Here is an 18,024-nt window from a genome sequence, read left to right as displayed (position 1 = left end):
TAAATTTTTATATATGTTGGAACTGACATTATTCTTGTTTTTTTTTTGTAGAATAAAGTTAAAATCATCAACAGGAATGTGTATCAGGCAACCTTTGAGCTTTTCCATGTGCATGTGCACACAGTCTATATTAGGCAACTGTGCCGTTTGGACTTCTGTAAATTTGTGATGTCACAAGCTGATGCTTATGTCTTATGCCCGTCCTCAGCACGGCCCACAGTTCAACCTTTAATTTTGAAGAAGAAAACACCAAGCGGTCATTTCATCACAGAGCTAGTGAGACGCAAAACCAAAGAAAGCCTGTGATTGGCCTAGGCGTGTGTCACTCAGAAAAGGGTTAGCCAATCAGACGAGAGGGCCAATGATATTAATGCCCCTTAAAGACACAACAGCCTGTTCTTGCTGGAGATCATTGTTTTCAGAATTAATGGCCAAAGATAAAATTCAACTCGGACTCCAAGAAAAAGTGATATGCATTTTTCATCATTTGCTAATATTTATAGACCATGAGGAAAATAAGAAATAAATAATCAGCAGTCAACAAAGTGGATTCTTTGACATGTTTAATAAATCCACTACTGCACAGAGCATTTCTAAATATTGTGATATTGAATGCTGGATAGGAACTATCACCTAATCCCAGCCTGTTTACTGTGAGTATTATCTCTGTGGGTTTCCATCTACATCAAACACGCTAATATTTCATGCATGGAAATCTAACTTCTCAGCGGCTGGTTTGGCCACTTATAATGAATTATGAGGAGAGGGAGCTCCAATTAAAAACAGCCTCATCAACCCGAGCCGAGCTGCACTTCAGCTCAGAATATGCTGTTTAACCTTATCTCACGAACTGCCCAACTTCTAATACCACATTAATATTTCATATTTAAGCCAGAGAGGTGCATTAAAATATTTATCAGCTGCTAACTATTCAGGAACAACTATTCATGCGGGCATTTGTGGTGTTGTGTGTTTGTCAGGATCAAGTGCTCTCACATTCGTGATCAGGAAACACTTCCGAACTGTGGGCCATTTGTGCCTTCACTTTATGTCTAATGTGACAAGGTGGGTTAGGATTACTACAGGGTCTACAATTAGGACAGTTTAGGTTTAATCAACCCAAATTTAGACCCACTACAGCAAAATGATTTGGTTTACGTCAGAATATAGTTTTAGTTTTAAGAGCTTTGTCTCTGGTTATGTTTTGAATCTTAGTAGCTGAACACAAATACAACATATTAGACTCTAAACCTGCAGTGCATCTCACCTCTGATGATGCTGAACAACATGCTGAACATGCTGAACAAGTATCTAGAAAACCCTAATTTAATATTCAAAATCACATTCTTATTTTATCAAATATTTATGCGGAAATTGTTTATGAAATCACGCACATGATGTCAAAAATATTTACATTTACGTACCAAAAAAAAAATCATATCGTCCATGGGATGCTGGAACAATTAGATATACAATGTGTGAATTTCTTTTCCCTTTCCACCGGTAAAAGTCGTTTAAAAGCTCACATTCAAGAACGATCTACACCGAAGCCCCGGTGGCAGCGATGGAGGGCGCCGCATTCCGCCGCGTGTTGCCGCTTGCTGCCAAAAGTGGATCAGGCGAGGGATGCTAAGCAATCCGGAGACAAAGGTGAATGTGCCAGGTCATCTATATGAACAGACTTTCAGTAGAAACAATAAAAAAATGCTGAAAATAGAATTTAGTTTTCATTTCAGGTGTCTAAAAAAATACCTTATCCCACTATGCCACTCTCTATTACAGGGGTGGGCAAACTATGGCCCGCGGGCCACATCCAGCCCGTTGGTCTTTTTAATCCGGCCCGCCGAAGATTGGTACAGAATTGCCCAAATCAAATCACATCATAATTATGACTGCGTTCATTTGACCTTGTCCTGTAATGCCTGGCGGTCCACCAGGTGGCGCACTAGGCGCAGTGATACATTGACTTGATTTTGCGGAGGCCGGGCTGCTCTCTGTTGTTACTCTGCTGCTGCTCCGGACACATCTGCAACAATGAACGGGCCAAAGAAAAGAAAAGTCGACAGCGAGCGCCGAGTGTTTATTAAGGAACGGACGACAAAATACTTTTTCACTGAAGTCCGGTCGAAGGCCGTGTGTCTTATTTGGTAAGAAACCGCTGCGGTTTTAAAGGAATACAACATCAGCCGTCACTTTTCCACCAAGCATGCTAATTGCGCTAACAACCAGTCAACGCGGGAACGGACGGCGACCGCTCGGAGGTCGGCAGATAGTTTGCAGGCTCAGCAAAACACCTTTATCCGACAAGCTGCCGTCCAAGAATCAAGCACGAAGGCAAGTTATTTGCTGGCATTCAAATTAGCAAAGACCAGCGAGCCTTTCTCCGAAGGGGAGTTTCTCAAAGAGTGCGTGGTAGAGACAGCAGGTATCTTGTGTCCTGAGAGCAAGAACAAATTAGAAAAAATTAGCTTATCACGCAGGACGGTGACTCGCCGTGTTGAGATGATTGACGAAGACTTGGCTGGCAAGCTAAACAAAAAAGCGGAGTCATTTACATTATATTCCTTGGCACTGGACGAAAGTATAAAGGACACCACTCAGCTTTTAGTTTTTATCAGAGGGATTAATGACAATTTTGAGATAACGGAGGAGTTTTTGGCTGTGGAACCCCTGAAGGGGAAAACGCGGGGAGAGGACTCGTATGACGGCGTGTCGGGGGTCGTCGAGAGGCTCCGGCTACCTCGGAGTACGCTCGCCCAACGTTACCGCGGACGGATCGCCAAATCTGACTGGAAAAAACGTCGGGTTGCTCAAAAGAATCCAGGAGAGGGTGAAAGAGGACAACCCTGAGCAGGAGGTCATTTTCTTACAATGTGTAAATCCGTCCTGCAGCTCGACCACCTGGTGAAGCCAGTTGTAGAAGTGGTTAACTTTATTGGAGCGAGGGGACTTCACCGTCGTCAGGTTATTAAGTTTCTTGAAGAAAATGACGCTGATCACCAGGACTTGCTTCACCACTCCAACGTCCGCTGGTTAAGTTTGGGGAAAGTACGTCAACGAGTGTTGGGAGCTCAAACGGGAGATTATCTCATTTTTGGAGCTACTTGAGAAAGCTGACGATTTTCCTGAGCTGAGTGACACAGATTGTCTTTGTGATTTATCTTTTGCTGTGGACGTACTGACACACATGAATGAGCTGAACGTGAAGCTACGAGGGAAAGACCAGTTTGTGCATGAAATGTACACAAACGTCAGAGCCTTCAAAAACCAAGCTTGCTTTATTCTCAAAGCAAATGTCAAACAAGTCATTTGCTCATTTCCCCACGCTGGCTACGCTGAAAGACGCCCCTCGACATGTGAAAAAAATACAGGAAATCACTGGACGACCTGCACGGAGAATTCTGCCATCGGTTCTCTGATTTTGGGAAAATTGACAAGTCACTTCAGCTGGTCTCGTGTCCCTTCACACGAGACCCTGAAACGGCGCCACAGGAGCTGCAGTTGGAACTGATTGATCTCCAACGTGACACCATCTTAAAGGAGAAGTTCAGCTCTCTCAAACTGGATGAGTTTTATGCTTCATTAAGCGCAGCCAAATTTCCAAACATCCAGAAGATGTCACAGAAGATGCTGGTGTTGTTTGGCTCTACGTACGTGTGTGAACAGACTTTTAGTGTGATGAACACCAACAAAGCACCTCACAGATCCCAGTTGAGTGATGAACACCTCAGATCTGTTCTGAGAACACACAACAAAACTAACACCAGACTTCGATGCACTGGCAAAGAAGGGTGATCAACAACACTGTTCCCACTAAAAGTGAATGTACGTATTAACACCGTAATGCCTTTTTTATGTTTATGTTTGATATGTATGCATCTGGTGCTGGCCCGGCCCGTCTGTCAAATTTTAAAAGTCAATGTGGCCCCTGAGCCAAAACGTTTGCCCACCCCTGCTCTATTGTGTTGTTCATCATGTTATTTATGTCGCTGCGTGAAATATTCTAAGGTATACATTTTATAGCTGGAATATAAACACAAATATTCTATATTCTGCCTCCTAAACATCACATTAATAAAACGTTTTGTGGGTTTTTGACAGAACAGTCAGTTTGTAACGGGGCCCACCGTATCAGTTCAAGGTTTAAGGGCTACTTTGGTCGTTTTATTGTGAAACCTTCATAAAGGGTTTACTACTGCAGCTGACAGAAGTCAAAGCACTGCGACTGCTAACTGACACACGCAACTGAAGAAAAGCTTTTCACCACTTTGACAACACAAAGGCAGCATTTGGAAATAAATCCTGCAAATAAGTAAAACCAAAGAAAATTAAGAAACAAAATTGCCAATTTGACATCAAGTGTGTAGCATAAATGTTTTTTTTTTTTTTTTTAAACAGTCAAATTCAAGTGCTATGTTTCTTGGTACAATACCAGCACGTTTAGATCATAAAGTTAAGATAAACTAGCGCCACAATGTGTGTAAAGTCATCCACATGCATGTGCATCATCATGGTGCGATGACTGGTAAAACCTTCACGCTGTATCTTTAGATCGGACTCCACTGAGCTCCATTGACCATCACAGTTTACAGTCTGAACCCAGGACCTACTCTGTATTCTATCAATCAAAAAAAAAAAAAACCACATCCTAATCTTACGAGACACGCGTAATGACCAAAACCACCAACACCCACAAGCGGATCTCTTTAAAAATTGCAGGTGACAGCAGCAGCCGCTGATTTCTTCAGCTCAGCTGGACTGGAGGAGTTTTCTTTCACATCTGAAATTTCATACCAAACCACAAAAAAAAACAAATCAATCAGGAAGTCTCTCACTATGGATGTTGTGTATGTTCAAAAATAAGTGAGGGGAGAAAATTGAAGGGTCTAATTATATAGCCATGCATTCGGTCGGTTACTTTCTTCAGAACAGTGTCACAACAAGCTATGCCCACCTGGGAGTGACACGGTCCCCATTGTGCATAATGACACATCACCTACTTCGCCTAATCTGTCTCACTTGAAGAGCAGCTAGAGAGCATTCTGCTAAGGACAGGAGCGTTTTCCCACAGACGGGCTGTGACTCACACACGTGTGTCGACTCTCCGGAGGGAACAATTCAGTCCAGATGATAATTCAGTGCTCTTTTCATTCTAGATAATCATCATGCTGTTGTGTGAGGAAATCATGTTGCTCTAATTAGTAGCGGGGATTAAAAAAAATGAAAAAAAAAAAAAAAAAAAAAAAAAAAAAAAAACGTTCACAGTAGAGTTTAAATCAGCAGAATTTATGGCAAAAAAAAATAATAATCAAAGAACGAATGCAAATTGCTCAACTTTGATGAACCCTGAGGTCAAAATTTGCTTTAATCATCGTTCAGTGTTGACGTTGGCGGCAACAGAGACCTCGGGAGTCTGGGAAGGTGAACGCTTCTTTAGCTCATTAGCAGTGTTGCACAATCCAAAACCTAAATCCAAACTACGACCTGCATCTCAAATAATTCAGTTTGTAGACCATTGTAAGCCAATGAGTTGGTGCAACCACGTCTCCACATTTTCGCACATGCGAGGGTTTATTTTGCTTTGGCAACTAGAATATTGAATGACTAAATGATGGAAATGGTTTTTAACTTCTCCATTTATCAAACAGTTTAGTAAAATCTGAAATAACTGAATTGCCTGCGGTCAATAAAACCTTTGAGATCAGTAGGCAGAGCTTGCTTCAACTTCAAACTGTTTATTTGTTTTATCGTCATACTGTAGCACTATCAGAAATGCCTTTTGAAAGATGGGAAACAGGCTCTTTGTTTTTGACATTCATGACACACACACACACAGTGTTGCAAAGGGCAGTTTTTGCCGTAGGGCTACACAACAGTTACAGCCAATGCATTCCACATCCTGCTGGAAAAATAAAACCAAAAACACACCACCAACACCAATCGTGATTTTTTTTTTTTCAGCTGACACTAATGCATAAAGCAAAATTTTACAGACAGTATCTGCAGGCACTGCTCTCTGGCCTGTAATCAACCTGCTATTTGGCAGCTGGTAGCTGTGAAAATGTGAGATGACTGTTCCAGATTTTGCAGCTGAGAACTGAGTTAACACCAAATCAAAGAATTAATTCATAGCTATCTGACAAATTGGACAACTTGTTTTCTCACTTCACTTTTCCATCTCAAGCTTCCAGCCACGCTGGCTGGCAGTAGCTAAAGTCTCTTTTAAAAAAAGGCCACCCGCTGTAGCTCCAGAAGACTTTTTTTTTTACCGGCTCGCTGAGCATGACTCCAATGCACAAGCTCCCGTAGCAGCATCTGCTGCACGCTCAATGTCCAGCTTTCTTCTCTCACTTCAAAGATTCCAGTAGTTTTCCCAAGTCTCCCGGCAGTCCACATTTGCATTAAAGACAGCAGTCACAGTGCTTTGCAAAATTAAATCTCACCCCTCGTTGACTTCCTTTACGTCTAAAAAGGGCAAATCTTATTTTTTCTAACAATTGTTCACGCTGCAAAAATGTTTGCTTAATGAATCCAGTCCTTACAAAAGTCTTAATTGCTCTCAATACCAATAAAGTTGATTTTGCTATTCTTTTTGCATTTCTCTCTTCAAGGAATTGTTGGTCATTTTGTAAAATATACGTATCAGCAGGGGGGAACAGGTATCCTGGCTTTTGCAGAAACACATTGCACAATGAGCAAATGTAAAACTTGTTTTTACGGGGCTTTCACATGCTATATCTATATTTTTGGTAAACAACAGATACTGGAAAGTCACTGCACTAAGTACAGTTTACTAGGAAAAGTACATTTGTACCTTTTTTTGTGTTTAATAAGCACATTAGACTTACAGTGTTAATTAGCCCGGTTCAGAGATGCTAGTAGGTATTTCAAAGCCAGTAAGCCCTGCTCTTATAAAATGGCAAATTGATGTCTTTAATTCTTGTGCTTTTGTAGGGGATTAAACAAGCAAGATATAATGTGTTCATTAGTGAGCTTTAGTGGTGCTTGCAGATCCATTTTTTTTTTTTTTTTTACCTTTGAAGAGGGCCGGTTTTGCTGTTTACCCCTGTTTCCAGTCTTTAAGCAAAGCTAAACACCTCCTGGCTGTAGATGTATACTTAATGAACAAAAACAAGGCTGGAACCAAACATCTCATCCCACTCTCGGAAAGACACGGCAAGAAAAATATTTCCAAAAATGTCTGCAGAACAATTTCGCAGATTTAATGGGAAAATACATTGCAGTGGGCGTCTACAGCAGATCTGTGAATGGAATAAAAACCCAAAGAGTACAACACTCAGAACACGCGTTACCTTCTTTCCCCTCCGGCAGTCTGCCCCTGTTCTTCATCAAACAGTTGCTTGGGGGAGCTCTCATGTGTGATTAGGGTAATTTAAATCAAACTCAAAGCTATTGGCTTTAATACAAGGTTATGTTATGCAAAGGCCCGGCGTGTACGGTTAAGCTCCTGAGAGGTTGAGGCATCAGACTCTCCCTCAGTGAGGGAGTGATTAGCTCTTTATTAAATGAAAGACTTGTGAAATTGTGACATATGGGCTGCACGAGACTTCTTTGCAAACTGGTTGTTCCAAATGGGATGAAGCCATAAATGTGCAAAAATGCGTTTAAGAAATTGAAGACACACCTCGGAATAATCCTTACCTGTTGTAGGTTGATCAACACATCTATGTCAGGGGCATGACCTCCTGTAGCCATGGGGCCTAGGGAGTAGTCAGAGGATGAAGAGTAGACCGTCTGAAGAGGGCAGCGGCCTGCGGGAATGTCGGCTAGTGCGGCTGGACTAAAAGTAGGAGGAGAGGTGCTACGGGGGGAGGATTTTGCAGGTGGAGTTGATCCAGGGGTCAGGTGTCGGGGTAGGGTTAGTGCTGTTGGGAGACGGGAATAAGCAGGAGAGGGAAGGTGGGAGAGACGGGGTGCAAAGCAGCAGGAACCTGGAGGAGGACAGGGATCAGCCCTTCTCTTTCACGGCTGGGGATCCAGGAAGCCTTTGGGGTGGCATAACCTGCAGCAGAAAGGACAGGACAGGCAATGTCACCAGGCAGATACGTAGCCAGTAACCAAGCACACATAATGTACCGCAAACACTGTCCACCAATATGCAGTGCAACACCAACACCCACTGTTGGAATTCAGTGCCTGGTAGAATCTATACACAACAAGAACAATCAGGACACGCGCTGTGCGGCTCCTCAGTGTACTCTTGTGCATCTGAAGGCAACGGCGTGACACGTTCGTAAATGCACTTTCATGCCTTTTGTCAAGAGTGAGATAAGAAGATACCACTCTCACATCTGTATGGTAATTTAAGTCAGGAGGAAGTTAACTTAGCACAAATACCGCAGGAACAGATAACTTGGCTCTGTTCAAACCTATCAGCACCTCTAACGCTCACGGATGATCGTGTTCTATGACAAATTGAACAAACACAACGTAAGAGATGCTCTTGTATTTTTGGGGAAATCTAGAGTTTCGCCAGGACTCGACATTTAATGTAAACCCAGAGTTCACGAGTTGTGACGTGTTTGCTGATGTTCATGGAAATGGAAGAGGTCTTGGAAAATGAATTATTCGCCTCTTAGCTTGCTTAGCAGCGGTGTTTTTGGACTTAACCTCTTGAACGCCAAACGTACGGTGCGCACAACTTCCCATGTTGCAACCACGAGCCCGCGAGTTCCATTTGAACACAGCAATAGCAACTTACCAGCTTCAGATGGACTAATTATTAATATGTTTTAACAGACCTAAACTAAGCGCTTCAGGCAGGAAATGATTTAATTGTAAAATTCTACGTCTTTACTTCAGATAGTTTCCAGTAACACGCTGCATTTGCATTACTTATCACTTATCAGTCTAATTTGAACACCACTAGCCCACATGCACGTAAACAAACAGGAGAAGGTACCTTTTGACTGCTTAATTATCCTGACAACGCCAAAATAGATGCTGCTGATTATATTGGTACGTGAAGGGAAAACAGATGCCTCTCATCAACGCGAACATGCCAAGGATTGTTGGTCTGTAATTATTCTAGGCGGTGCAGGAGGGGACAGGCCAACAGAAACAATTTAAAATGCACCAACGCCAACAAAGATTGTCTCTTTATGAGTCTCTGTTCAGCCTCCACTGTTATTCCACGAATCCCTCTCCGATGTGCAGGCAATACTTTGTCTTTGTACAATTCATATTTTTCAATTGTTCAGTTATTACTTGTGGTAAAATGGCATGTGTCTAAATGTTTTGTAAAGGTTTAGCAGCAATACGTGCAAAGGGGTAAATAAAAAAGAGAAAATGTTGGACTGAATTGAGCCGATAATATCCGAGTAGGTTCTGCAGACATAAAGAAGTCATGGGAAATGATGCAATTGAGCTGATAAATCCCAGGTGACCCATTCTGTCACTGCTGTTTTTCCCACCGTCACAATTAGAGGCTCTACATCTGTCCTCAGTTTTTATTCAGCTGACTCATTCGTTCCCTCTGAGACATTTACATTTGGCTCAAAGCTCACATTATGCACAAGGCACTGCACAAATAAAAGTATGCCGTTGAGATGCAGAACAGTTTTGGGTTATCTCTGTAACACCTTGGTAATTATTGTGCACGCTATGGTGTTATTACGCTGCGCTCCATCTCCAAAGACAAAATACAAGCGGACCTTTCTTCGTCATCACAAAACCAAAACCTGTTCAGTCAAAAAGCTTTACAAAAAGATGTTTTTTGACCCTTATTGTTCTTTCTTTGTATTTCTATGCATTGATATTGATACATTATATAAATTAGTATTGATAATACGTCCCGCCCACCGATAGCCGTAAACAGACTGCACCACAGGCCTGTCAATCAAACAGACACGGATTTATGAGGATTAGTTTCTAATTGATGGGATTATTTACAGATGGACCGCCAGAAAACTAGTAAGAAGGAGGGATTTTAGTTTAAACTGAAAAACGTGTGGAAAAATTGTTATTGACTTTGAATTTCATAAGAAAAGTTGAATTGGAGCCCGTGGAGCCGGAGGCTTTTTGGAGCCATCCCCTAGCGAAACTCGGTGGTATTGCAGCTTAAGAAACGTCCGCATTGGCCTCATTTTTCAGACCCTGAAGCTGCGTCCACTTTTATATACAGTCTATGATTGCAGAGCATTGCATTGACAGCTTAGTAAACATCTTCTACCTGCAGCTCTCCCTGCATAACAATAGACTAATCCATGCTGAGTAACTCCCAGTGTCTCATACCTCTCAGTAAACAGTGATGTTTAAATGTGCCATGGAAAAATATGCATTCCCTATGTTTGAGCACCTGACTGCACCTTCCTAACTCGAGCACCTTCCTACCTTGCATGGTGTCTGAGTGTCATTCGAGTGTGTGGTCACCTCGGCCAAAGCTGACCCAGCTCTTGCCAGGCCGCTCACCACCACCCAACTCACTGCCGGAGTAATTAATATCAAATGACCCACCCCCCTTCATACCGCCTGTGTAATCAGAGAGCCCTGAATGGTCCAGCGCTTTGAATGTGTGAAGGGAACGCTGACTGACATAAGTGACAGACGCTGATGGTGTTGTGGTGGTGGTGATGGGGTGAAGGAAGAGGGTGGGGGGAGCAGCTGAGGAATGCCAACAGAGGCTAAAAACAAAAAAAGGACAACAAAACCGCTGGTGAATGACTGGTCTACAATAGAAATGATGGGGTGACTCGGGCCAGATTTCAACCACGTATTTCACTGCAGAAAAGAAACAATGGCACGGATGTTTGGCCATTGGACACAACACCCAATCATTAATTTCAACAACCAAGAAACCCTTAAGATATTAGATTAGGTGAAAATTAGAAAATTAGTGACTGACCAGTTTGGTAGATAAGATGTACAGGAAGGCATTTCATTGGATTAGATCACTGTGTAAAGCGGAGCACTTCACCTCGTACTTGACTTTGTAACAAACGCTCAGTCAGGGCTCATTCTGCATGAAGAATGCCGTACAAGCTGCCGCGAACATGTCAACAATGATAGAAATGTATTTCAAGAGCTTTGCATTAAGAATGTTATGGCCAACAGTAATGATGGAACCTCTCCAAACTGTTGTAGATGAAAACCGCAATGGAGCAGAATGATTCACCACAATAAGTGATTTGAGGATTAGTCACTGAATTATTTCTTGATGTTTACCGAGATAATACTGACATCAATATATTGGGGTTTAAAAAGCCAGTGAAGAATTTATCTGCTGATAGGGATGTTTCGCTTGATAAAAACAGAAATAAAAAAATAAATTTGACAGAGCTCCCTGATTTCTTCAAGCCAGTTAGACTATACAACTGCACAAATTAACAACAATAATCCAAAATTATAATGTTAACATGCCTATCCAAAGATATATAATTATAACTAACAGTAAAATGCGCACGGAAGAAGAGATGCACAAATGTTTATGTAGTCATTTTTTAGCAGCCTGGTGTCTATTGCAAATGATTTAATCAAGGTTATGATTCAGTGGATCATTGTGTCTCGTGGCCACTATGAGATGCTTTGGTCCAGCACTTTAACAATTAGGCTGCAGATGCCAAACTCAGATTGGTGCCGTGTGGCCTCCAGATGGCTGCAGGGATTCAATCAACTCACATACAATGCAGTCTGAAAGAAGCTGGGAATCACAAAGTATATCATGCTCAGTATGACTGTTGAATTCACCTCTGTTGACTGCTTTACTGAAAACATGCATTTATCATTTTGAACCTGCTGGTTGACAAGCAAGATTTACTTTCATGGTTAAACAGCAAATTAGCTGATGCACTATTACTGTAAAACTCAGTTGAAACTAAAACCAAACACATCAACATTGTTTTTCTCTTTTACAAATGACTAAAATGTTATAAATTTAAATTAGGTTTTACTGTTTACATGCAAAAAATGTGTAAACCACCCATCAGTCCACTAGAGTGTCACTTGCTGCGTTGAAATGAAATGCATGAGCTTGTGGTTACACGCGATGCCGTGTGCACCGTATGCTTGGCATTTCAATGGTTAAGTCGTAAAAACACCGCCGCTAGGCAACAGAAACATGGATGGCGTCTAGAAGCCACAATTTAGAAAACTAACAGGGGGACAACGTAATGCAGGAAATGCAAAGGCACAGAGGGAAAAGATGACACCGTTGGAAAGATTAACATTTTCCTCAGATGTAAGCTATTAATGTTATGAAGAAAAAAGTTGAATTTTTTTTTTTAATATATTAGCTTAACATCCAAGGAACAATGAACTTCCATGGCCTCTGCCATTTCCGTCAAAGTCAGCAAACATGTCACAACTCGTGAAAATTTCAACCTCCGTCGTCGTGAATAGCTCAAGAGGGAGGCGTTCATACGGACTCTTCTCATGTACGCGGTAAATACGACCCCATTCAAACGCAAAAGTGCAGAAGAGCAGCAAAAGTCACGTTTTACCTCGCCTAGACATGAAAAGAACAGACATGTGCAGGGTCAAAGAAGGAGGTCATATGACGGAAGGAGGTGTGATAAAGTCTGCCGAGGGAGGACATCAGGGGTGGCCAAATGGAACAAACACAGAAATTTCACCCAGGAGTCTGGTGTTTAAGTCCGCAATAAAGCAAAAGTCATTATGGACTTTTTTAAAGTAAGTTACATACAAACGTAACATATTTCACTCACGTAACGTATATACTTGACACACGCAACGTTACCAACGTAAAACTGTTTACTCATTTTAACCAAAACCATGATCTTTTGCTACACCCAACCAGGTTTTTTTTTTGGTGCTTAATGTCATCAAAAATCTGTCAGGGGAAAAAAAATATCTCAGGTAGTGAAGACACCCCTTAAAACATGCAATATTTCACCAACACCCCTGAATTTGGAACAGATAATCAGCCTGACAGCTTCTTGTGTTTGTAATCGCTAATCACATTATCTGGGAATTGTTACGGAAACAATGAAACCACAGAGAGAGAAATAAACGTTGACCAAACACTGAGCAATTATTAATTTTGGCATCAGTACAGGGACATCTTGCAGAGTTTCACAGTACACACTGACAAACATGGACAGGACTTCACATACAGTGCAGACAGAGAGTGTGAGATCACGAGTTACTGCCAACCAGTGTTAACCTGTTAAATCGCACTTATCAGTCTTTAGTCCTGCTAAGATTACTCAGTGCTTAAGGCAGCACTTCCAAAATATCATCTCTGCAGAGCGTTGCTGTCCTCTGGGAAACTCACTACAAACGCTCTCCCCGTTGGTCAGGAAGCCTCTAGGAAGTCGGACCAGCAACCCCCTAGCGGAGGCGTCATTCACAGGTTTTTGCCCGGTAACAACCGGTGCCCCCACTTCCAGGCCGGATCGGGCCACTTCAGACACACAAGCGTGCTATTTCATGATGTATAGATCTATATTTAGAGACAAGTGGGCAGCAAACTCAGAGGCACGGTGGCTCATAGTTCTACAAAGGCCTCAAACTTCAACACTTTGCTCGGCGCTGAGAGTGCAATGATTAAAAATGGCTTCAAGGACAAATACGGGTAGTAAACAAATGTATTTGTACTACTATATTAATCAGTTATAGATAGATAGATACTTTATTAATCCCTCAGAGGGAAATTTGTATGTTACAGCAGCATGTACAGGGCAAAAATATGGAATATAATTTTTTTTTTTAAATGCACATTCTACACAATAACATAAAATAAAATAATATTAAATAAACTAAACTAAACAACAGTGCACATTCACATGGTGAGATTGTAATAGAGGTGATATAATATTTAGCATGATTGATGGAATTCGAACATCTATTTTTAGGCTATTCATCAACTAAAGTCAGTCATACTTGTGTACTACAATCACAATGTCATTTAAACCACATATAGAAAAGGTTAATAGAACTATTAACTCTGGTATTTGTGGCCATGCAATAGTTTTCCAAGGTTTTGGGATTGCAGTCTGTAAAATTTGTGCTTCAATACCAAACAATCAAACTGAACGCAAGTTCATTGGCAGCACAGAAGAATAACATTTTCGGACCTTCTAAATGTCGAATTGAAACTTTCCATATAGTGCCGTAATTCTTCGCACAACTTTATAGCGAGGAGTGCTGTGTGTAGTCATAAGCTAGCTGTCATCAGCTCGTGTTTACGACATGGGAAGTCATGTGCATGGTGTCCTTGGCGTTCAAGTGGTACAAGTCGTGAGAACACCGTTGGCAATGGCAACGTGGACAGGATCTGAGACACTGAAGCTGCCAACAGGCAGGTTACGTGATGCAGGAAATGGAAAGGAATAATAAGAACAGAGGGAAAAGACGAGGCCGTCGGGAACATCAACGTTTTCCTCAGACGCATTATTTAGGTTATGAAGAAAAGTTCTACATGACTACAATTACAAAATATTAGCTTAACACCACATTAAAAATGAACATCCATGGGGGTTCAGCAAACACGTCACAACTCGTGAACTCGGAGATTAGAGAAAATTTCAAGTTCCATTCACAGACTGTATATATAAAAGTGGACATAGCTTCCGGGTCTGACAAGGCCAATGTGGAAATGTCATGAATTGCGATACCACCAAGGGCCACTAGGGGTTGGCTTCAAAAAGGCTTTGGCTACACAGACTGCCATTCAACTTCTCTCATGAAAAACAAAGTCAATCATTTTTTTCCACCAGTCAAAATGGTGTTATTCGCTTGAGTCACTGCTTCTTATTAGTTTTGTGGTGGTCCATTTGAAAATATTTCTATCGTTAATTAAAAACTAAGCCTCAAAAGGCGTTATGTTAAGGAGGTGTGTCCATTTGATTGACAAGCCCGGGGTGCAGTCAGGTTTCCACTATGGGTGCCCTCAAGTTCCAAATCCTCAGATCCTCAGATCCTCCCCAGCTCGTCCAAATATTGCAACTTCTCCTAAGATGGCGATGGACGAAACGCTGAACTCAAGGCTTCAGAAACACAGTTCAGTTCACAAAACTAACGGGGTGACGTCACTGCCGGTTGCCGCTTGGTTCCAACATAGTGAATAATACATGTGCATGGATGTATATGTGTGTGTGTGTGTGTGTGTGTGTGTGTGTGTGTGTGTGTGTGTGCGTGGAGGGGGGGTGAGGAGGTGGGTGGGGGTTCAAATGGACTCTTTTTTGTGTAAGAGTAAATAAGACCCCATTTGAACACAGCATGCGCGCATGTCAGCATGTTGATATTAGTATTTAGCTCTGTTCTTCACAAAATTTGAATATTACATTTGAATATTAAATTCACTTCCGTCACTGAAATGTACATGTACTCTCAATACAAATCTCAACAAATGTATTATGTAATCAGGGTGAACTGAGCCTTTCATCGCTGGTTCCTGTCATGTAAAACGACTCATGTTTACTGACACAGCCTAAAATGCAGAAGAGAGACGGGATGATCAAAATCTCTGAAGAGACACTTTTAAGCTAAAAAAAAAAAGACAAAAAAAAAAAAAGACGCGGAGTCTTCAGTTTATTTATAACGACAGCTCTTCTCGAGGACACGCTGTCATTTGCACAGCTTTTCTTTCTTTTCTTTTTTTTTTTTTTTGAAATCCCACTCTGCTGCCTCTGGCTCACGCACAAAGTGGTCGAAACAATCAATATGTGCACTCAATTCTGAGATTCCTTATTTATAAAAACATAAGATGCTGAAAAGGTGTCGGGTTACCTCAACTCCATCTGGTTTTCCACGAGCCGAAAAAAAAAAGACAAAAAAAAAAAAAGAGCCAGCTTCTTTTAACCCCGTGCGATCCTCCGTAGCACCATCAGTTCGTACGTGCTGCTCAGCGCGATGGTTGCTGAGTCATTTACTATGTGACCTTATCCGCCTCCAGCCTCTGTTTGAACTTGAAGCTCGGGGGCTATTTCACGCGGTTTACCCGCAGCCTTGTGCGACCAGAGGATAAAAAAAAATGCACTTTCTACTGCAAAAAAAAAAAAAATAAAAACAACGATAAAAATAAATAAATAAATAAAAAAATTAAAACACACACTGCAGCACAACAACAACAACAACAACAACAACAACGACTGCCAACGTACTACACTCAGTAAAAGCCACCGCCTCCGATCTGGAGCAGCGCCGCTCTTCCACCTGCACACAATGAAGACGTCTCTCCCGCACCCGAACGCAGCGCCGTGCCCGCAAAGGACTCGCTCGGTCTGCGCTCCCGTTTACGAGGTTTGCACGTCTCAGTCGGAGCAACAACAACAACAAAAAACGCCTCAAATCTGCCACGTTAGACAGACGTTTTACTTTGCGGAAAGCACATGCACGTCTTTTGTTGCACAGCAGGCGGAGACTCGGCATCATTTTTTTTTTTTTTTTTTTTTTAATGCCTGTGCGTAGTTTGCCCACTCACAACTCAACGCCACATACCGTTTGCATTTCCCTAACCACCGCGTTCAACGACCTACCTGCGATTTCAGAGAGCAATCCAGCTGCAGGGTGGGAGTGTGGGAGGGGGGGAGTGAGGGGGGGGGGGAAACAAAAACAACAAACAAACCTAGAAGCAAGAGATGCTGCGACTACACGAGGCAGCGGTCGATATGATCCATCCTTGTAACCCAGTGAAGACACGCCACGCAGCGCGCTGGATCTGCCAAGGATGCTCGGCACGACCACGTGACCGCGGAGAACAACCTGCCCATCTGAAAGTCACTGACGGGTGCGACTTCAATAACAGGCCGTGGGAGGAGGTTTGTGTTTTCTCAGGTAAAAAGGCTTGAAGCGACAACCGACATCCTCTAACTCGGACCGCGCAGCTCGTACTCAAAAACACACTAATGTGCTATTAACACTGGCCCTATCCTTTTATTGGTGTAGTCCACGCGCGCGCGCGCGCACACACACACACACACACACACACACACACACACACACACACACACACACACACACACACACACACAACAAAAAAAGCAGGATGATTACATAAAAAATATGTGACTATTATATTTGACTATTTTCTATACATTGAGAAAAAAAAACGAACTCATAAATAAAGGCACATATTATTAAACGATCCATTCATTATTATTTACGCATATTATTATCATAAAAAAAAAAAAGATGAGGGATGAAGCCTAAATGAAGTTTTAATAAGGAAATGAATTCATTGCCAGCAGCTTTGTTGTTGAGGCTCGAGACAAGTGATATTATTGCCACATGTCTCAGATTAAGTATGTTGATAAGATTTACATAAAAGGTTAAAGTCCCAGACCTCCGCAGGTCCCTTGAGTCCCAAATTCACCGATCCGCGCGGTCCGTGCTAATTCTAACCATTTTGTTTCGACCTGCGTGCCGCCGTCATCGATGCTTAATATTGCGCATCTGTCCTGTCCTCCTCGTTTTAAACTCTTCCTGTGGCCGAGTCCTGCTTGTATTGGTGGACTGGCATCAGCCATTTTTTTTTTTTTTTTTTTTTTTTTTTTTTTAGTTTGCATCACAATGATCGGCTTGTTTGCAGCCGTGTAGCATCCAATAACATTCACTCAGGTGCGCATGCAGACATCGTGCACCTGACACGCTCGCACTAGCGCAGTTGGCCATCGTGTTATTTTGGACAACTTCATTAAAAAAGTAGACGATCACAGCGGTACGCTGCGGTTCTTCCGCTGCCTGCTCTCCGCAGCGGCAGCCGTTTACGCGGTAAAGTGTCACCGACTCTGCCGCTTCTGCTCTCCGCTGCTCACATTGCATGCGTTCGCTCAGCACATGTCGTGTTTACTTGGCAACGCCGGTAAGCTTTGTTGCCCTGGTGCGCGTTACAATTTCTTGGGATTTAATTAGCGGGATGCTGAATCTCTGTATATTAATTTGTGACTTATTTGTGTATTAATTAGTCTGGACATTATCAAAAAAATTAAAAAAAATTGGTCTCTGGCAACTGCAGCTAAGTGATCACTTAAATACTGATACGATAATAACACTAGATAATAATCAATGTGCTGAATCAGTCTTCAGTTTATCTTCCTGGTGTGG

General features: G+C 42.1%; 1 protein-coding gene across 1 annotated transcript in view; it reads right to left on the bottom strand.

The window, feature by feature from the left end:
- The window catches only part of slc4a3 (solute carrier family 4 member 3), a 61,653-nt gene extending 44,886 nt beyond the window's left edge, over positions 1 to 16,767 (bottom strand). The window contains exons 1-2 of the mRNA XM_069154851.1: positions 16,458 to 16,767; positions 7,663 to 8,023 (exon numbers count right to left, since the gene is read on the bottom strand). Coding sequence (XP_069010952.1) covers positions 7,663 to 7,716 — 54 coding nt within the window. The 5' untranslated portion in view covers positions 7,717 to 8,023; positions 16,458 to 16,767. The remainder of the gene's footprint in view (positions 1 to 7,662; positions 8,024 to 16,457) is intronic.
- Between the last annotated feature and the right edge of the window lie 1,257 nt (positions 16,768 to 18,024).

The sequence above is a fragment of the Embiotoca jacksoni genome, unplaced genomic scaffold, assembly GCF_022577435.1.
Source record: "Embiotoca jacksoni isolate LCO1_2020_lvr unplaced genomic scaffold, fEmbJac1.0.p SCAF_2, whole genome shotgun sequence".
NCBI classification, from domain to species: Eukaryota; Metazoa; Chordata; class Actinopteri; family Embiotocidae; genus Embiotoca; species Embiotoca jacksoni.
Note: the sequence above shows the minus strand (reverse complement) of the source record. Positions and strands in the feature narration are given on the sequence as shown.